Genomic DNA, 21,940 nt, shown 5'->3' on the forward strand with positions numbered 1-21,940 from the left:
CAAGATCTGTGATATTGTCCCCCATGTTATTAGCCACATTCTGCTCCTTCTCTCCCCACAGTCCTGTAAAATGTTATGATCCTACATTTTAATTCTATTATGCGAGTTGTCAATATCATAAATATTGATACAATAAGTTAGAGCTCCACTGTGCCTCACCCTTCCAATCAACACAAAAGAAGTGGTGAGCCTTTCAGATGTGCTTTGCCTACCTCACTTACTGAGAATGCCTATCTTAGTTATGAAGTCCCCAGGCATGGAGAGGATCTTGGGCCTCAGCATTCCTGTAGATGCCAGTTGCATGACTTTAATGAATTTCCTGTGTAGGGCCCACTTTTTGTTTGCCCCAGGCCAGCCGTTGAACTGAACAGAGTGTGAGTTCCTGTGTGGTACATCTGGTGCTTTGACAGCATAACTCAGTTGTGAGGTTCAATGTTCGCAGGGTTATGAGAGGAAGTATACATTACTAATGCATTTAGACAGTTAAAGGTAAAAACAAAATACTGTGAATGTTGGAGATCTGAAATAAAAACAGAATATGTTGCAGAAGATCAGCAGGTCTGGCAGCATGTGTCAAGAGAGAAACAGAGTTAACATATTGAGTCCAATGATCGTTCATCTGAACATTTACAGGTATCCTGAGGGGACGGTAGTGTACAGTTGGAGGATAGTACACTGCTTTCACTTCAGACAACCATGCAAGTGTGCGGGGAGGAAAATTAGACCACATAAAATATTAGAACAGAGAAAATGGGTTACATTAATTTACATCAATGAAGCACCCTGAGGGAGGGATATAAAGACAAAATGACAAGTTGAGTAGGAAAATGAATAGCAGATGAATTATAATGTGGATAAGTGTGAGGTTATCCACTTTGGTAGCAAAAACAGGAAGAGAGTTTTGTTATCTGTACGGCAATAAATTGAAAAAGAGGGAGTTGCAATAAGACCTGATTGTCAGGTACAGCAGGCAGTAAGGAAGGAAAATGGTATGTTGGCCTTCAAAGTGAGAGGATTTGAGTACAGGAGCAGGGATTTCTTGCTGCATTTGTACAGGCCTTTGTGAGACCACATCTGGGTATTGTGGGTGGTTTTGATCCCCATCTCTGAGAAAGGATGTTCTGGCTGTGGAAGGAGTGCCAGACTGATTCTGAGGTTGTCAGGACTGACATATGAAAAGAGATTGGATTGCTTATGATCAGGAACGTACAGAGGGATCTAATAGAAATCTAAAAAAGACTAACAGGAATATACATTGTAAATGCAGGAGGGATGTTCCCAAAAATCAGGGAATCCAAAACTAGGGGTCATATTCTAAGGGTACAAGTTAGACTATTGAGGACAGAGATAAGGAGAAATTTCTTCATCCAGAGAGTAGTGACATTGTGGAATTATCTGGCACAGAAAGTTTCCAACAAGGAGTAGAATAAAGGTCATGGGCTAAAGGAATCAAAGGGTGTGGGGAGAAAGCGAGATCAGAGTACTAAATTGGATGATCAGCCGTGGTCATATTGAATGGTGGAGCAGGCTTGAAGGCCTGAGTGGCCTACTCCTGTGTGTAGTTTCTAAGAGTCTGCAAATTTTTTTAATTGCATAAATATACTTTATTCATAAAAGTTCTTCATGTACTTACACAGGTACTAAAGCAGTTCTACACAGTCTTTGCATATCAAGGAAGTTAGGTTGGAAGCTAAAAAGCAGGATGAGCAGAGTAGTAACCTCAGGATTACTACTGGTGCCAAGTGCAAGTAAGGCGAGGAACAGGGAGCGAGTGCAGCTAAGCACATGGCTACAGGGCTGGTGCAGGAGGAAGATTTTCAGATTTGTAGGTCATTGGGGTAACTTCTGGGAAAGGTGGCTCCAGTACATGAAGGATGGGTTGCACTTAAACTGGAGGGCGCCACTGTCCTTGGTGGGAGATTTGCTACAGCACTTTGGCAGGGGATGGGAACCAGAGCTACTGATCAGAGGTGAAAGTATATGTTTAATGGGCAGAAAAAGAATGCAGAAAGTCTGTCAGGAAGGATACACAGTTGATAAGGCAAAGGGTTAAAGTATGACTGTTTCAATGCAAGTTGTGTTAGGTATAAGTGTGATGAACTTAGCGCATGGATCAGTACTTGGAATTACAATGTGTGGCCATATTGGATACATGGATTTCACAAAGGCAGGAATGGTTGCTCTATGTTCCAGGGTTTAGATCTTTTAAAAAGAACAAAGAGGAGGTAAAAGAGGAGGGGAAGTAGTATTGTTAATTAGAGAGTGCATCACAGCTGCAGAAAAGGAAGTTGTTGAGGAGAGTCAGGAACAGGAAGTCAGTAACAGGAAAAGAGCACTCACTTTATTGGGTGTTTTCTATAAACCCCCCAGTAACAGCAGAGAGATGGAAGAACAGATTGAATAGCAGATCCTGGAAAGGTGCAGATGTAACAGAGTTGTTGTTATGGGTGACTTCAACTTACCCAATATTGATTGGAACCTCCTTAGTGCAGATGGAGCCGATTTTGTGAGGTGTGTCCAGGAAGAGCATTTAGCACAAGAGTCCTGGAGCTGTTTGGGACAAACTTTGACAAAAACCATTGTATCTCTCTCCAGATCGTCTTTGCAAAGGCACATTCCAGAATGAGATGTTTGACTGTTTCTTCTCAACACCACCACACACACACACACACACACACACACATGCACACACACACACATATGCACACAGCTGCTTTGAGGACTACGTGTGGTGGTGGATTTGGGCGTACATGGAAGATGTCACAGATAGTACTTTCCTCACCACCAGCCAACCTTCATCTTGGTGCTTCTTGGAGAGTTCTGGCGATGAGGCATTCTAGGAAATAACTTTGGTAGTCTGCTCAGAAAACCATCTGACAATAACAACAATCCCCTTTTCCCGCAGGGTCTCAAGGACACTACATGCTGACCACTGAGTGATTGACTTATGATCAAAAGTGTTGGGACAGCTAGAATTTAGTACATAGTGACACTTGGTGTTTGCATACTGAGAGTCTGTGCTCAGCTTGATGCAACTACTTACAAAGGTGGCCATCAGGATGAGGGCAGCATCGGGCACATTCAGACCCCCGCTTATCGATAGCTATATACAGAGGAACCACGATTATCCAGCATTCTTTTATCCGAATATCAGATTATCTGGCAATGCTTGTCTCATCTATGTTATCAGGCATTTGATTGTCCGGAATTTGATTGACCAAACAAAATACTCTACGCCCGTGTTCTTTGGATAATCGAAGTTTATAGTGTGACATAGTCTATCTTGGATCTCCAGATGAAATGGAAGCTGGCTTGACTGAATGGCCAGGGTGGTGTGTGTATGGAGTGAACTACCATGGGAGGTGATGGGGGCATTTAAAAAGCATCTGGATGGTTATATGAATAGGAAGAGTTTAGAGGGATATGGGCTAAATGCTGGTAAATGAGACTAGATCAGTTTAGGATACATCATTGGCACAGACGAGTTGGACTGAAGGTCTGTTTCCATGCTGTATAACTGTTATGATCTGCACCACATACAACAACATCAAGAGTACCTCACATCTGTATACCAGTTTTTACCACAATGGAGAGGGAACTTATTGCCCAGTTTCTATCTCACCTTGGCAATACACTCCTCTCAAATTTTGGATCACGCCTCAGCTCCACCGAACCATATACCCAGCACCTTCAGATAATCTGATCTGATAGTGAAGGGGATAAAGAATCAGTTGGACCAGTTCCCAAAAAAACTCACTCCTGCCTTGATTTACCTTGACTTCCATTGCCATTTCGAACTGATTGTAGATCCTCATGAGTCTGCACACTGACAGCAGATCCAAGCAGAAAATGGCAACTTCATCGACGTCCCAGGAAGCTTAAACCAGAGGCCTCCACTGCTGCTTTTACTATTCCCACCAGTCACTAGAGACTCAAGAGAGGGATTTAATGGTTCTCCCAACATGTATAATCCCTTCTGAGCTCCTCATTTGTTCTGGGATCAACAGTTTCACATTCAATTTCCATATTCCCTTGCCAGTCTGCTAGGCATTCTGCAGGTGACTGTCGGCCAGTAGAAGGGAGTGGACAGAGAAGAACACCAGCTTGCCATTTGTTAATCTGACTGAAAACATCACTGGTGCTAAAGTCGCCAATAATCAAAGGACTATGAAGACCAGATACCTGTTCAGACTCATCCAAAAGATGTGCCTATGCACTCAGTTATAACTTACATGTTCAACCTACAGAGGAATGTCAGCAGGGATGCTAGAGGTCTTCAAATTGGAGTGAAGGATCAAGTAAATTCAATATCTACTGAGCATTCTGCAGGGCATAGGTCTCCAAGGCGCTTGCCACTCTTTCCATGAAAGCTCACATGCCAGACGCACTGCAGCAAACAGAAGTTGGAATGACTTCTGATCTTTCACTGCAGTCTAGACCAGTCTTGCCCTTCACTGGCAAAGGTTTGCATTGTGTTTGAATATGATGAGGATTTGGAGATCAGAAAGATCTCTCATTCCTGTTGTGCAAAAGTTGTTCTTTAATGAGGAAGAAAAAGAATTAATAGCAGTGGGACTTTGTGCCTGAATACATCTTAAGCATGCGGGGACTTGCCAAATGTTGAATGCAGCCTCACACCCCCACCCCATCTGTGCATTTCATGCATGTGATAGTGAGATGGACATGCTTATGTGACATGGCTGTACAATGTTTAGATCAGAGTGGTGCTGGAAAAGCACAGCAAGTCAAGTAGCATGCGAGGAGCAGGAAAATCAACGTTTCGGGCAAAAGCCCTTCATCATGGCTGTACAATGGCAGAGCTAGACGGAGTGAGGCTTTATAAAAGCAGAAATTGCTGGAAAAGCTCAGCAGATCTGGCAGCATCTGTGGAGAGAAATCAGAGTTAATGTTTCAGGTCAAATGACCTTCCTCAGAACAGCTTTGTTTCTGTATTTTCTCTAATTTTTGCAGACCCATAATTCTTTACATGGCTGTGCCATTTTGTCCTGTCCATGTATGAATATGTGTGTGTGTGTGTGTGTGTGTGTGTGTGTGCACGTGTGTTTAAGGTTATTTTGGCAAATATTTAAAGAATGAGTTTGTTCTTTATAAATAAGTTGTTTTTGCATTATAAGAGAGGGATGGACAAACTATGGCTAACTAAAGACATTAGCCCGGAAGAGTGGGACTAACCCAGAATCTAACAAAGATGGACAAACAAGATAATAAAGATAGAGAAAATAAATTATGAGGGCAAACTAGAGAGAAATATAATAAATGATAATAGCGTTTCTTTAAATGTATAAAAAGGAACAGAGAGATTAAAGTGAACAGAGGCCCCTTAGAAAATGAATTGGTGTATGATGGGAAAACAAGGAAATGGCAGAGGAGTTAAACAGATATTTTGCATCAGTCTTAATCGTGGAAGATATTTTGAATATCCCATGAATACTAAATGCAGGGGAGGAATTAAATGCCATCACAAGAGAAGTACTGTTGGATAAACGAATGGTGCTAAAGGCAGAAAAGTCACTTGGCCCTGATGGCTTGTTTCCAAGCATCCTAAAAGAGACAGATATATTGATTTTCCAAAATCTTTGGATCTGAAGAAGTACCAGAGGATTGGAACACTATCAATGTGATCCTTCTCTTCAAAAAAGAATGGAAAACCGGTTAAAAAAAACTGGTAACTGTAAGCTGATTAGCTTGACATATATTGTTGGAGAAGTATTGCAATAAATTATTAAGAAAATAACAGCATAACATTTGGAAAATCAGAACCCAATTAAGCAGAGTCAGCATGGCTTCATGAAAGGGAAATCATGTCTGACTAACTTGTTACAGTCTTTTTTAAGGACATCGCAACCAGAGTGGATAGAGGTGAACCCGTAAATATGTTGTATTTGGACTTCCAGCAGATGTTCGACAAGGTACTTCATAAAAGGTTAAGTCACAAGATAAGAGCCCATGGTGTTGAAGGTAGTATGTTGACATGGGTAGAGAATTGCCTCATGGGCAAGAAGCATCAAGATGGGATAAGGCATTCTTTTTCATGTAGGTGACTTGTGTCTGAGGTTCCACAGGGATAGGTGCTGGGACCACAACTTTTTAGAATATATTTTATTAATGACTTGGAGGAAAAGAAGCAAATGTATTATAGCCACTTTTGGAAACGAAACTGAAACATGTGGAAAGGCAGGTTGTGAGAGAAGTACAAGCAGTTTACAGAGACAAAACAAAGAACTGCAGATGTTGGAGATCTGAATCAAACAGAAATTGCAGGCAAAACTCAGCAAGTTTGGCACCATCTGTGGGACGACAGTTAATGTTTTGAGTCCAGTGACATTTCATCAGACTCTTCTGTAACCATGAAAACATGGTGGAAGAGCTAGTCAGAATTGATTGAAAGCAAGAAAGATGATGGAGCAGGAATGGCAAAAGTTTCTGCAGGTAATTCGGGAGGCACAGCAGAAATTCATCCCAAGGAAGAAGAAACATACTAAGGGGAGGTCAAGGCAACTATAGCTGACGACCAGAAAAGCAAAATAAAAAGCAATGCGGTGAATGTAAGTGGAAAGCCAGATGATTGGAAACCCCTTCAAAACCAGCAGACCCCAACTAAAACAACATTAAAAAGGCAGAAGATGAAAAATACACAAGGTAAGAGAGAGGCAAGAGTGGACATTGAACTGCTGGAAAATGAGGCTGGAGCAGTAGTAATGGGGAGCAAAGAAATGGTGGAGAAACTGAATAGACACTTTGCATCAGTCTTAATGGTGGAAGACACAGAGGCATACCAAAACTTCAAGAGAGTCAGGAGGCAGAGGTGAGTGTCATTTCCATCACTAAGGAGAAGGTGCTGGTGAAGTTGTGTTGTCTGAAGGTGGACAAATCACCCAGATGGGAGGGACTGCACATCAGTGTTTTGAAGGAAATAGATGAGCAGATTATGGAGGAGTTGCTGGTGATCTGTCAGAAATAATTGGAGTCAGGGAGGATCACAGAGGGCTACAAAGGTTTTACAATCAATTGTTCAGGACCAGGTTGCAGAGTACTTGGAAATGCATGGTAAAAAAGGGATGAGTCAGCATGGTTCCATCAAGAGGAGGTCATGCATGACAAATCTATTAGAAATCTTTAACGAGGTAATAAGCAAGTTAGACATAGGAAAGCCAGTGAACATGATCGTTTTGGATTTCCAGAAGGCCTTTGACAAACTGCAACACAGGAGGCTGCTAATTAAGATGAAAGTGCATTGTTTTAGGGGCAAGGCACTGGCATGGGTAGAAGATTGGCTGATTGGCAGAAGGCAGAGAGTAAGGATGAAGAAGTATTTTTCAGCATGGCAGACAGTGACTAGTGGAATCCTGCAGGGGTCAGTGTTAGGACCATCAACTATTCAAATTATACATTAACAATGTGGACAAAGGAATTAAAGGTACTGTTGCTAAGTTTGCTAATGACATGGATCAGTGGAAGGACAGGAAGTTTTGAGAGAGTGTGGAGGCTGCAAAAGAACTTGGACAGCTAGGGAAGTGGGGAAAAAAGTGGCAAAAAAATACAATGTGGGAAAATGTGACGTTATGCCCTTTAATAGAAAGAATGGGGGATAGACTATTTTCTAAAGTGGGAATGGCTTCAGAAATCTGAAGCACAAAGGGATTGGGAGCCCAAGATCAGGATTCACTTGAAGTTAAAATGCAGGTTCATTTGGCAGTTAGGAAGAGAAATGCAATGCTGATAGTCATTTCGAAAGGGCTAGAATACAAGAGCAGAAATGTACTGCTGACACTATATAAGGCTCTGGTCAAACCGCATTTGGAACATTGTTAACAGGTTTTGGCCCCATATTTAAGGAAGGATATGCTGGCCTTGGAGAGGGTCCAGAGGAGGTTTACCAGAATGATTCTGGGGATGAAGAGCTTGTCATAGAAGGAACAGTTGAGGATTCTGGGTCTGCACTTGGAGGAGTTTAGAAGGATGAGGAGGGGTTCTAGATTGAAATGTACAGAATACTGAGAGGTCTGGATAGAGTGGACATGGAGAAGAAGTCCCCACTAATAGGAGAGACCAACACCTGAGGCCACAGTCTCGGAGTGAAGCGATGGTCCTTAAGAACGGAGATGAGGAAGAATTTCTTCAGCCAGAGGGTGGTGAATCTATAATGGGGAGGAGGCAAAAGAATGGAGTTGAAAACCAAGTCATGATCTAATGTGGAGCAGACATGGCCTAATTCTGCTCCTATGTCAATGATCTGTTAGTCGTGAACACTACTCACATTGCTACTTCACACTGGTTTTGTGAATCAGCTTGACCTGTTGCCAAATACTTGAGATCATTATGTTTCCAGGATAATCTGTGGTACTTTTCAGGACCAAGAGTGACTGCTTTTGGACTTTTCATGAGTTTGCACTATATACAGTGCAAATCAGAGTCCATTTGCCGACTTCTCATGCAGTATAAATGTTGTTTACCCATTAAAGTGGTATTCTTGTGAATTGTCCTGATGAGTGCAAGAGGAAAAGATTTAATAAGACCCATTATCAGCAATTCTCAAATACTGTTCTACCAAATGACTGTTCATCTTGTATATTCAGAGGAACCTCAGTTATCCAAATATCAATTATCCGAAGGAGATCTCGAGGCCCCGATAGAAACATTACATCAAAGACGTGTTTCCAACACTGATCGCGTCTTTTGTTTACAATGATTAAACAGGCACTATCTCCAAATGACTGACCTCCCGCCCTCTCTCTCTCTCCCCCCACATTTTCCCTGGAATTCTACAGAGGGGTGTACCCTAAATATCCCCCCTTCCCCAGATAATCTCTCCAACATTGTCCTACATGGCAGAGATGGAACCTGTCAAAAGGTTGCAGTAAAAAGTTGTGTGTGGCTGTGTGCATGTGCTATTTAGAGACCTAACCCACAAAGTTAGTAGCAGCAGTCTTGTTGTTGGTGTCCAGTCTGGCTGCCCAGGAGAGGGACAAGGAGGTGGGGTGGGGAGTGAGCGGGCAGGGGTGCGGTGTTGGACTAGTTTGGGCAGGAGGCGGTGTTGGATAGGGGGTGTGGGGGCTTGCACGCAGTGTGCTGTTCCTAGTCTCCTGAATAGGGAGGGGACTTAATGGGCGGCACGGTGGCACAGTGGTTAGCACTGCTGCCTCACAGCGCCTGTAGACCCGGTTTCAATTCCCAACTCAGGCGACTGACTGTGTGGAGTTTGCACGTTCTCCCCGTGTCTGCGTGGGTTTCCTCCGGGTACTCCGGTTTCCTCCCACAGTCCAAAGATGTGCGGGTCAGGTGAATTGGCCAAGCTAAATTGCCCGTAGTGTTAGGTAAGGGGTAAATATAGGGGTATGGGTGGGTTGCGCTTCGGCGGGTCGGTGTGGACTTGTTGGGCCGAAGGGCCTGTTTCCACACTGTAAGTCTAATCTAATCTTAATAGAAAACGCCAAGCACCAGAGGAAAGACATTTAATTGATTAACCGAATAATCAATTATCCAAACGGATTAGTGCTCCCCCTGCCCCCCCCAATCTCATTCTGATAATCGAGGTTCCTCGATTGGTTTCTGCTGCAATTATCTTTGATGCTTTGGGTAGTTTCATTGCCATCAATCCTTCTTATTCGTGTCAGTCTAAGCAACTGATACTGTATGAGAGAAAATGCCCATACCAACTCCTCAGCAGAAGATAGACTCAGACTTGATGAACAATAAATACATTTATTACATATCACATAGTAGCTAGCTATATTACAGCTTAGATATGTGGTAGTCTTGCAATAAACAATCAGATTCAATTTAAGACTTTGTTTTTAGTTAAATTAGCAATCACTGAAGTCGATACATACTTGGTGAACACTGCATAACTCATAAGATACAGAAAATGATGGTTAACTCCACCCAGGAGCAGTTCTTTATATCCTGATGCGTGGAGTTCATTTTTGATGTTAGAAAGAATTCATGTCTCACAAACTTGATTGAGGTTTTTGAAGAAGTAACAAAGAAGATTGATGAGGGCAGAGCAGTAGATGTGATCTTTATGGACTTCAGTAAGACGTTCGACAAGGTTCCCCATGGGAGACTGACTAGCAAGGTTAGATCTCATGGAATACAGGGAGAACGAGGCATTTGGATACAAAACTAGCTCAAAGGTAGAAGATAGAGGGTGGTGGTAGAGGGTTGTTTTTCTGACTGGAGGCCTGTGACCAGTAGAGTGCCACAAGGATTGGTGCTGGGCCCTCTACTTTTTGTCATTTACATAAATGATTTGGATGCGAGCATAAGAGGTACAGTTAGTAAGTTTGCAGATGACACCAAAATTGGAGGTGCAGTGGACAGCGAAGGGGGTTATCTCAGATTACAACAGGATCTGGACCAGATGGGCCAACGGGCTGAGAAGTGGCAGATGGAGATTAATTCAGATAAATGCAAGATGCTGCATTTTGGGAAAGCAAATCTTAGCAGGATTTATACACTTAATGGTAAGGTCCAAGGGAGTGTTGCTGAACAAAGAGACCTTGGAGTGCAGGTTCATAGCTCCTTGAAAGTGGAGTCACAGGTAGCTAGGATAGTGAAGAAGGCGTTTGGTATGCTTTCCTTTATTGGTCAGAATATTGAGTATAGGAGTTGGGAGGTCATTTTGCAGCTGTACAGGACATTGATCAGGCCAGTGTTGGAATATTGCATGCAATTCTGGTCTCCTTCCTATCGGAAAGATGTTGTGAAACCTGAAAGGGTTCAGAAAAGAATTACAAGGATGTTGCCAGGGTTGAAGGAATTGAGCTATGAGGAGAGGCTGAACAGACTGGGACTGTTTTCCCTGGAGCGTCGGAGGCTGAGAGGTGACCTTATAGAGGTTTACAAAATTATGAGGGGCATGGACAGGATAAATAGACAAAATCTTTTCCCTGGGATTGGGGAGTCCAGAACCAGAAGGGATAGGTTTAGGGTGAGAGTGGAAAGATATAAAAGAGACCTAAGAGGCAACTTTTTCACGCAGAGGGTGGTACGTTTTTGGAATGAGCTGCCAGAGGATGTAGTGGAGGCTGGTACAATTGCAACATTTAAAAGGCATTTGGATGGGTATATGAATAAGAAGGGTTGGAGGGATATGGGCCAGGTGCTGGCAGATGGGACTAGATTGGGTTGGGATATCTGGTCGGCATGGATGGGTTAGACCGAAGTGTTTGTTTCCATGCTGTACATCTCTATGACTCTAAACTTTCAGTTGCTAACTGTTGTAGAAAACATTATACACTTATTTTCCATTTCTCCACAGCCTTGCAAAAGCTCTCCCTTCAGATATTTAAACAATTCCTTTTGAATGTGTTAGTGAATCTATTTCTACCAAAGTTTTTATGTTTGCCACACTGTGACTGCTCAAAAATAATCTAATTTTGTCTCTGGTTCTTTTGCCATTTACATTCCATGAAGCATATGTCATAAAAGAGTGCACAAAAATGTTTCAGAAACTAAGTCCCTAATTATTAGTAAAGTAAAAACCCTGTGAATTACAAAACCATTCTCACCGTGACCATCCCAGGTTCAAGTTCATTTAATCTATGCCCCAGTCACATCATTTGACTAGGGAGGGAGCTCATGGTCTCTATTTCTTGGCTAATGCAAAGTAATAGTAAGTAAGAGATCATGCCTTCTTGACATCAAGACTCATACATTATTAATAGTCACTTTCTGAGGGACTGAGATCTGTGGCACAGCAAAGAGACCAAGCTTTTAAATATGGAGAGGGAAAGGACATTAGCAGGAATTTGCTTTTTTTAAAAGTGGTTCTTAATTCGCAGCTCATACAGAAGGTGGTTAGGCTAAGAACTGATTGGAGGTGACTATTGAGAGATAATTGAAAAGAAGTAGCTGAAGGAAAGTGAGTAATGGAATGATTGAAGGCGTGGTGAATGATTGAAAATAAATTACATATAGGCTGGTAAAGTCCCATAAAAAGACGAAGGTACTACATTTTAGTCTTCAGCTGACTCTTATGGCCAAATGTTACTGATTGCGCCATCCAAAATGAAGTAGGGTCCAATTCCTGATCGAATATCTCACTTGGGTCTAACAGAGAACATCCAGGTGATTTAAGCAGCAGCTCAGGCTGTGAGACTGAGTTTACCTGGACAGAAGAACCCAACCTGGCACTAGAGACAGAAGGGCTATTGTTGGAATGGCTAAATGGACGGTGCACCTGTATGTTACTCAAGATTGGTACTGAGTACTGACTGCTGTTTGACCTCCCCACATGATGCCATGAGCTCAATGATGTGCCAGATAACTGTTGGGAACTGAAGGACTTGAGTGTTTGGATGGCTGGCAACTTAACCTGACCAGGTACATTAACAAATGAATTTCGTGGGGTGATGGCCTTCATTGCACTGTTCAGTGTTTTAAGTACCCGCTGGGTCTTTTGTTTCTCTTTCCTCTGGCGGGTTTCCTCTTTATGGAGTTGCTCCCTTTGGTCCCGGATCATCCGCTTCCTGGTGTCAACCAGATTCCTGTTCAACTCCAAATTTGTATGAAGAGGCAAAGGAACAAATGAATCAAAGGAAGGAAATATGAAAAACATGAATCAAAAAAGACATGAATTATTGCAAGTTTTTGTTTAAACCAAAGCAGACTAATCACATTTTACATTTTGAATCCTACAGTAGGTGTGTGAGGGACAAATCTCTATAAATTAAGCAAGGTGCTCATTCTGGAACTTTGTCAGTGAACACCAGTGACCCTGCAAAGTGTTCCATGGTAATGATAAATGCATTCAAAGTGCTGTGTCATTAACAAAACCTTTCTTAGATTGGTTACCTGTAATTGGTAAATTTGAAGATCACAAATAATTGGTGAAATGGACAGTGAAGAAGGTTACCTCAGAGTTCAATGGTATCTTGATCAGATGGGCCAATGGGTCAAGGAGTGACAGATGGAGTTTAATTCAGATAAATTTGAGATGCTACATTTTGAAAAGGCAAATCAGGACAGGACTTATACACTAAACGGTAAGGTCCTGGAGAGTGTTGCTGAACAAAGAGACCTTGGAGTGCAGGTTCATATCCTTGAAAGCGGAGTCGCGGGTAGATAGGTTAGTGAAGAAGATTTTGTATGTTTGCCTTCATTGGTTAGTACATTGAATATAGGGATTGGGAGGGTACGTTGAGGCTGTGCAGGACATTGGTTAGGCCACTATTGGAATTCTGGATGCAATTCTGATCTCCCTGCTATAGGAAGGATGTTGTGAAACTTGAAAGGGTTCAGAAAAGATTTACAAGGAAGTTGCCAGGGTTGGAGGATTTGATCTAGAGGGAGAGGATGAATAGACTGCGGCTATTTTCCCTGGAGTGCCAGAAGCGGAGGGGTGACCTTATAGAGGTTTATAAAAGCATGAGGGGCATGGATAGGATAAATAGACAAGGTCTTCAGACCAAGGTGGGGGAGTCCAAAACTAGATGGCATAGGTTTAAGGTGAGAGGGGCAAGACTTAAAAGGAATCCAAGGGGCAACTTTTTCAAGGAGAGGGTGGTATGTGTACGGAAGGAGCTGCCAGGGAAGAGGTCAATGTAGGTACAATTACAACATTTAAAAGACATCTAGATAGTTACATGAGTAGAAATCGTTTAGAGGGGTATGGGCCAAATGCTGGCAAATGGGACTAGATTTATTTAGAATATCTGGTCGACATGGACGAGTTGGACCAAAGGATCTGTTTCTGTGTGCTGTATATCTTTGACTCTTAAGTGAGCAACATGGAGTATAACGTGATAAATGTAACGTTCACTTTAGAAGGGAGAACAAAAAAACAACATATTTAACTGGAGAAAAACTGCAGAAAGCTGCAATGCAAAGGGACTTGGGGTTACTTGTGCCCAAAGGCTAATGTAATGTTAACCCTTGTTACAAGGGGTATGGAGTATAAGAGCAGGGAAGTCACACTGCAGTCATATAAGATGCTGGTAAAATGACGTCAGGAGGACTGTGAACAGTTTTGCTCCCCTTATTTGGAAAGAAAACATTTCATTGGAATGAGTACAGATGATCCCCAGTGTGGAGGGAATGTCATAAGCAAAAGTTAAACACACTGGGACTCTGCTCATTGGAATTTAGAAGAATGAGAAGTGATCTGACAGAAACATGTAGGATTCTTATGGGGCTTGGTAGAGTAAATGCTGAGAAGATATTTCCCCTCATTGGAGAGTCTCAGACCAGGGGGCATAATCTCAGATTAAAGGGGCACGAATTTAAGACTGAGTTGAGAAGGAGTTTATTTTCTCAGAAGTTTGAAACAGATTCAAGGAACTAAATAGTTCACTCCTATTCCTGTTCCTTATGGGTACCTGGAGGGAAGGGATAGACACTGCTTCTCCTGGAAGTTGATTATATTGAGCCTGCACTGTGCGTATTGCTTGGCTAAATGAGGGTGCTTGGGAGTTGGGTGAAAACAGGGGGTTAAATGAAACAGGGAATTGATGAATCTGAAAGACAGAGTCCTGGTCTGGGAAGTTCAGAAAGTGTCATGGTCCCAACAGAAACAGCCGTAGTAAGGAGGCAGAAAAGCGCTTCTGTGGTCACAGACCAGAATGGTATACTGCCTCCCTGTTGCAAGGATCAGAGATGTCATGGAGTAGCTATAGTACATTCTGGAACAGGTTGGTGAACTGTCATGGTTGTGGCACACATAGATACCAACAATGTAGGTAAACAAAGGGATGAGGACTTGAAAGCTGAATATCGGAAGTTAGAATATCTATTAAAATGCAAGACTGCAAATGTAGTAATTTCAAGATTACTCCCAGTGGCATGTGCTAATGAAAGCAGGAAACAGATGAATGCATGGCTGGAGAAATTGTGTGCTATGGAGGGGTTTAGATTCTTGAGACATTGTGATCATTTCTGGGGAAGATGAGGCCTGTAGAAGCCTGACCTCAGCAAAGATGGGAAAAAAATCCTCCCGGGGTTTTTGCTAGTTCCATTGGTGAGGTTTTAAACTGGTGTGGTGGGTGGATGGGAATCAAAATGTAGGCTCAGATGGATCAGATTCAGAATGCGAAATGAGAGGTAGAATATTAGTTAATGATGGGAGCAGGGAAATTATTTGCTTGTTCGGTGGCTTCTTATTCTGTTAAGATTTATTTTCATTGCTTTTAAAACATGTAAACTTTATACATGCTTACTAGCATAATTTTAAGATACATAGATTTGAGAATGTGAGGAATTGTGAGTTATTATTTTTGAGATGGGTTGACTAGACTATAATCTTTACATTCATGTCTTTTCCCATGTCCATCATAGCTTCTCTGTGTTTAGGTTTATGGGTGAATTCTGTAGAATATAGATTCCCTTTAAAACAAAATATAATTTAGTAAAACTTAATTTAATGTTTCATCTTTAATAGCAAATAAAGCAAAACATTTGTCAGGGAGAAGGATTTAACTCAACATACAGTGTTTCTGTAGTTAACCTCATCTTCTCTCTCTCCTTTGTTTTTGCTGTCTAGTTGACCTTTACCGTCTTGTACATGTCACCTGACTTATCAAAATCTATGGTTCCTGAAGCAGTGTGAAGCTATTTTGAAAAGAGATTAAAAGGAAGTTTAGTTTGTAGCAGATGACTGAGGTACTTTAGGATTGGGTGAACTCATTGTTAAGATCTGTGTTTATTACTCACGAATGGACCATACTGGATGTTAATCCTTAAAACAGATGACCAACTCTTCAGCTAAATTAATTAACAATTTACATCTGACCTGCCCCTGTAGCTGCAGTATGTTTATGGCTGGTTCAATTCAACTATTAGTGAATGGTAATCCCCAAGATGTTGACTGTTAGGAATTCTGAAATGGTAATGTCATTGACTGTCAAGGGGTCATATTTAGATTCTCTTTTGTTGGAGATAGTCACTGCCTGACATGAATGTTATTTACCTTTTGTCAGCCAAGCTTGGATATTGTCCATGTGCTGCTGCATTTGGACTTGGACTGTTTCAGTATCTGAGGAGTTATGAGTTGTGCTGAACATTATCCAATTATCAGGAACACCCCCACTTCTGACGTAAACAAAGAAGACAGACCATCGATGAAGTAACTGAAGATGACTGGGCTTAGGACACTGCTGTAGTGAGTCCTGGAACTGAAATGTTTGACCTCCTATAACCACAACCATCTTTCAGAGAGTTTCCCTTGATTTCCAGTGACTCCACTTCATGCTACAAATGCAGCCTTAACATCAAGACCAATCACTGTCCCCTCACCTCTGAAACTCAGCTCTTTTGCCCATGTTTAGACTTTTAATGAGGTCAGGAACTGAGTAATCATGGTACAACTTAAATGAGCATCAGTGAGCAGGTTATTGCTAAGCAAGTGCTGCTTAATAATATTGTTGATGACGTAAATCACCTTATTCTTGATCAGGAGAGGACTGATGGGGCAATAATTTGCTGGAGTTCAATTTGTTATCCTACTGATATTATTATAGATAGATGTGTCTGCAGTGGACAGATTGGTGAGGATATGTCAAGTACACTTTACCCTCTTATAGGCTTGTATTCCCACTTTCTTTGGTCAATCAGGTTTACTGTGGCAATCAATAGCCCAAGGAAGTCCTAGCAATGGAATCTACCAAATGTTCTTTATTAAATCATAGTTTATACAAAAAAAACTGGAAAAATCTAAATAATTGTACGTATACAATACTTGCAAACACAATGGACTTGTACAAGGATCAGACCAAAACAGATGATCAGTCCATTCCATCTCAACATCCAGTTAGTGATCTGTCGACCTCCTCAAGCTAGCTAAATTTTTACTATGAGGGAAGCAGTTTGAAACTGTTCTCATTGAAGCTGAACATTCAGTCTTGACTTTATACAGTCTTCAGCAAATAATCAATCTTACCACTTGCAAACATCACAAACGTGTCAGGTTAATTGATCAAACAGATGTTAAAGGGTAAGACTTGCTTGTGCCTCCTTGAAAAGACATTTAGCTTTTGCCTATAATGAATCGTGACATATAACTTAGCTTGCACTCAATGTTCACTATTTTTTATGTCATCACATCAACTGTGACATTCAGAGATAGCACAACTCCAGTAGACAATGTTAAAAATTTGAGTCACTATCTATTTTAAACAAAACATCAGCTTTTACTGAGTTATTGTGTCAGTTGCAAGACCTAGTTGCAAGTTTTGAAGTAAACAAATAGACACATCCTTGCAGCCTCACACAAAAACTTTAAAAACCCATGAGCTTTTAATCGTTAGTTCATCAACAGATTTTGGAGTTTTTTTCTTCTCATTTCACTCTAATTTAATTTCATTTTGGCTAACTGAGCAAATTTTATGTCGATATCTACACCCTTGTTGGCTCCCTCACCACCTACTGCAGACCCAGTCTAGCAGCTATGCTCTTTAGGATTCAATTAGCTCAGTCAGTAGCAATGCAGATGAGGCATTGGTGATGGACAATGAAGTTGCCCACCCAGTCTGCATTCTGTGCCCTTGCCACCCTCAGTGATTCCTCCAAATGGTTTTCAACATGAAGGAGTACTGATTTGTCAGCTGAGGGTGGGCAATACATGGTAATCAGCAGGAAGTTTCCTGTCTAATGTTTGTCCTGATGCCTTGAGACGTCATGGGTCCGGAGTCAATGTAGAAGATTACACTATTGCGTCTCCAGCTCTGCTGGGTCCACCCTGTCGCTGAGACTGGACATACCCAGGTTTGGTAACGGTGGTGTCTGGGAATTTCGTGTAAGGTCTGATTCTGTGTGTATGAATGTGTATAGTGTTCAGACATTATCAGTCGGTCAAAAAATCATACATTAAATCCTTACTACAGAATCTACAATGAAAATTAGTGCTATACCTTTGGTGGTGCCTACTTTTGGATGAGATGTTAAACTGAGGCCTTGTCTGTTCTTTCAGCTGGAATGTATTTGTTACAATTTGATGGTCAGGGCAGTCCATCCACTGTCCTGAGCAATATTTAACCAATTTCAATTTAAAAATGCTTCAATTACTTTGGAGTGTTTTAGGGCATCCTGAGATTGCAAAAAACACTGTAGAAATGCACATAGGACGACATTGAATGATCTTCACAGCTCCAGTAAAGGATAATTTATCTTTAATCCACTTACTATCTCTGTATTCCACAACAGCTGATTGTCCACTCATTTCCCTCTATTCAGCCTCAAAATGCACCTGGTCTGAATTTATCACCTTTGCCTCCAAGTCAGAGACCATTATAACTTGGACATACCTTGCTTTCACTGTTGCTGTGCCAAAGTTCAGAAGCATCCTATTTTAGAAGTATATACCTTCACTACATTGACAGCAGCAATTAAGGCAGAAGCCTCAACACCATCTTATGAAAGATAACTACGGATAAGCGGTATGTGCTGGCCTTGCCAGTGATGTAAAAACAATGATTGCAGATGCTGGAAACTAGATTCTGGATTAGTGGTGCTGGAAGAGCACAACAGTTCAGGCAGCATCCAAGGAGCATGGTTCTGAATTTTTTTTAAAATAACAGAACAGTTCTATTCTCCTCAAGAAACAATCTTCTTTGAGGAAGAGACCAAAAACTTACTTGATAAAAGATTAGGTTTTACTGTTGTAAAAACTGTGTCTTTTTATTTCTCTGTATTTTTCATTGTGGGCTAAAATGAGAGAACTGTTTTAAAACCAAGGATTACAGGAAGATTGATACTTGAAAGCAAGTAACATCACACTCATTGTGAGCATCTTTTACACAGCTGTTTGTTCTTTGAGAAGGTGAGGATAAAGCGGTTGATGAAGTGTATATGGACTTCATTAAGACATTTGATAAAGTTCCTCATGGTAGGCTACTGCACAAAATATGGAGGCAAGGGATTGAGGGCAATTTCGTGGTTTGGATCAGAAATTGGCTAGCTGAAAGAAGGTGGTGGTTGATGGGAAATGTTCATCTTGGAGTTCAGTTACTGGTGGTGTACCGCAAGGATCTGTTTTGGATTCACTGTTTTTAATTTTCATAAACAACCTGGATGAAGGCGTAGAGGGATGGGTTAGTAAATTTGCGGATAACACTAAGGTCGATACAGTTGCAGATATTGCTGAAGGATGTTGTAGGTTACAGAGGGACATAGATAAGCTGCAGAGCTGCGCTGAGAGGTGGTGAATGGAGTTTAATGCAGAAAAGCGTGAGGTCATTCACTTTGGAAGGATTAACAGGAATGCAGAATACTGGGTGAACAGTAAGATTCTTGGTAGTGTAGATGAGCAGAGAGAGTTTGGTGTACATTGATCCCTGAAAGTTGCCACCGAGGTTGATGGGGCTGTTAAGAAGGCATATGGTGTGTTAGCTTTTATTAGTAGAGGGATCAAGTTTTGGAATCATGAGATCATGCTGCAGCTGTACAAAACTTAGGTACAGCTGCACTTGGAATATTGCCTGCAGTTCTAGTCACCGCATTATAGGAAGTTTGTGGAAGTTTTGTAAAGGATTCAGAGGAGATTTATAAGGATGTTGCCTAGTATGGAGGGAATGTCTTACGAGGAAAGGTTGAAGGACTTGAGGCTGTTTTGTTAGAGAGAAGAAGGTTGAGAGGTGACTTAATTGAGACATATAAGATACTCAGAGGGTTAGCCTTTTTCTGAGGATGGTGATGGCTAGCACAAGGGGGCATATCTTCAAATTAAGGGGTGATAGATATAGGACAGATGTCAGAGGTCGTTTTTTTACTCAGTAGTAGGGGCGTGGAACGCATTGCCGGCAACAGTTGTAGGCTCACCAACAACTTTACGGGCATTTAAATTGTCTTTGGATAGGCACATGGACAAAGTTGGAATAGTATGGTTAGATAGGCTTCGGATTGGTTTCACAGGGTGGCACAACATTGAGGGCTGAAGGGCCTGTACTGCGCTGTAATGTTCTATCAGTAATTGATGTGCAGTTCGTAGACAAAGTGAAGCTGATTGGTTGAGGACAAATGGAGCTTTGTTTGAGAATAATAACCTGGTTGGTTAATGGCCTCATGACAAATAATTGATGACAAAGGCCTTTTGCCTTCCAACAACAATATCATTGGTTCTTAGGTAGATGAACAGCTTTGAGCTATAAGCAAAACTGTGTGGAGTTTGCACGTTCTCCCCGTGTCTGCGTGGGTTTCCTCCGGGTGCTCCGGTTTCCTCCCACAGTCCAAAGATGTGCGGGTCAGGTGAATTGGCCATGCTAAATTGCCCGTAGTGTTAGGTAAGGGGTAAATGTAGGGGTATGGGTGGGTTGCGCTTCGGCGGGTCGGTGTGGACTTGTTGGGCCAAAGGGCCTGTTTCCACACTGTAAGTAATCTAATCTAATCAAAAGAGAGTAAAGTGTTATGGTGATAGTGGGAGGTGACGGACTTATGGTATTACGACTGGACTGTTAATTCAGAGATCCAAATAATGTTCAGGGGATCTGGGTTTGAATCCTGCCACAGCATATGGGGTAATTAAGAATCTAATGATGACCATGAATCTATTGTCAATTGTTGGAAAAACCCATCTGATTCACTCATGTCGTTTATGAAAGTAAACTGCCATCCTTAACCTGGTCTGGCCTATATGTGACTCTGGACCCACAGTAATGTGGTTGACTTTTAACTGTCCTCTGGGCAATTAGGGCTGGGCAATAAATGCTACCTGGCCAGCGACCCCCTCATCCTATGAATGAAAACAGAGAAAATAAGTAGTGGAGTGTGGATAGAAGGCAATAAAAGTAGAGTTAAGGTCACAGCCAGATCGGCCATGATCTTATTGAATGGTGAAGTAGGTGAAATTGAATGAATGACTTGCTTCTGCTCCTATTTCCTATGAGCCGTCAGTGGAATTTGAATTCCTATCACTTGATCATTAGTCTATAGATTATTAGTCCAATAAAATAACCAAGCTATTGTATCCTGTTCCTTACCTGTAGTCAATTGATCCAGTATTGTCTCTGTCAAGTTTGCTGAGTAGTTCTTCAATCTGAATGAGATCCAATGGAATGTTGAATTGCTGGTGAAATAAGATTAATAACAAAGAAATGAGAATATTTCTATCGAGGTGAGCGCACAAAAACCAGGTTTTCAATAGGTCTACATTGGCATCTACCCCAGGAGAGTAAGTTATTGTAGTTTCCACACCTGCCATAGTCCATCATCTCCTGAAACCTTCATCCATACATTGGATGAGTTGAGTCTGTAGGCATCAAATATTCTCCCATCTTCTATCTTAATTAAAAGTGAACAGCTCCAAAATTGAATAGCCTTATCCTAACTTGCATTAAGCTCCTTCCATGAAAACTTTGTTGGTATCTTGATGTAATTATATAGATGAGGTTAACTTTGTGAAGCTCTTTGGGGCCCATTTGGTCCTGTCAAAACTTGCCTACAATCATTCCTGCATCACAGATTGGTTAAGGTTTATACTAAGGCATTGCTTGGGCCAGTGGTGATACTGAGATTTGTATTGCTGTAGACAGAGGAAAAGCAAAATCAAATTTGATGTAAATTTCTGTTCTTTTGGAATGTCTGGATGGGCGGATCCAACAATGCGCAAGCAACTTGATATTACTCAGCACAAAGCTGCCTAATTGTTTGCCATTTACTCCCTCCATCATAGGTGCAACACAACTTTTGTGTGTCCAATAAACAAGATGTATAACAGCAACTAACCTAAGACTTCTGTGACCTCTGCCTTTTGAAAAGATAAGGAGAACAGAACCACTCATTGGTTCTTCTCCAAGTCATGTAGCTTGACTGGTCATACCATTGACTTGAAAAATACAATCCAAGTTGTTCAAGGAGACAGAACAATGCACGTTTCAAAGGGCAATTAGGATTGGGCAATAAGTGCAATTCCTGCACCTCTGAATGATCATATATTAAAATGAAGAGTAGCACTACTCAAAATTCAGAATAGTTCTGAGAAAATATCATTGAA

General features: G+C 41.5%; 1 protein-coding gene across 1 annotated transcript in view; it reads right to left on the reverse strand.

The window, feature by feature from the left end:
• Positions 1-2,836: 2,836 nt before the first annotated feature.
• The window catches only part of LOC132818227 (leucine-rich repeat-containing protein 74A), an 87,405-nt gene continuing 68,301 nt past the window's right edge, over positions 2,837-21,940 (reverse strand). The window contains exons 12-14 of the mRNA XM_060829007.1: positions 20,928-21,013; positions 12,338-12,509; positions 2,837-3,103 (exon numbers count right to left, since the gene is read on the reverse strand). Of these exons, the coding sequence (XP_060684990.1) occupies positions 2,837-3,103; positions 12,338-12,509; positions 20,928-21,013 (525 nt within the window). The remainder of the gene's footprint in view (positions 3,104-12,337; positions 12,510-20,927; positions 21,014-21,940) is intronic.

Source organism: Hemiscyllium ocellatum, chromosome 8, assembly GCF_020745735.1.
Source record: "Hemiscyllium ocellatum isolate sHemOce1 chromosome 8, sHemOce1.pat.X.cur, whole genome shotgun sequence".
NCBI classification, from domain to species: Eukaryota; Metazoa; Chordata; class Chondrichthyes; order Orectolobiformes; family Hemiscylliidae; genus Hemiscyllium; species Hemiscyllium ocellatum.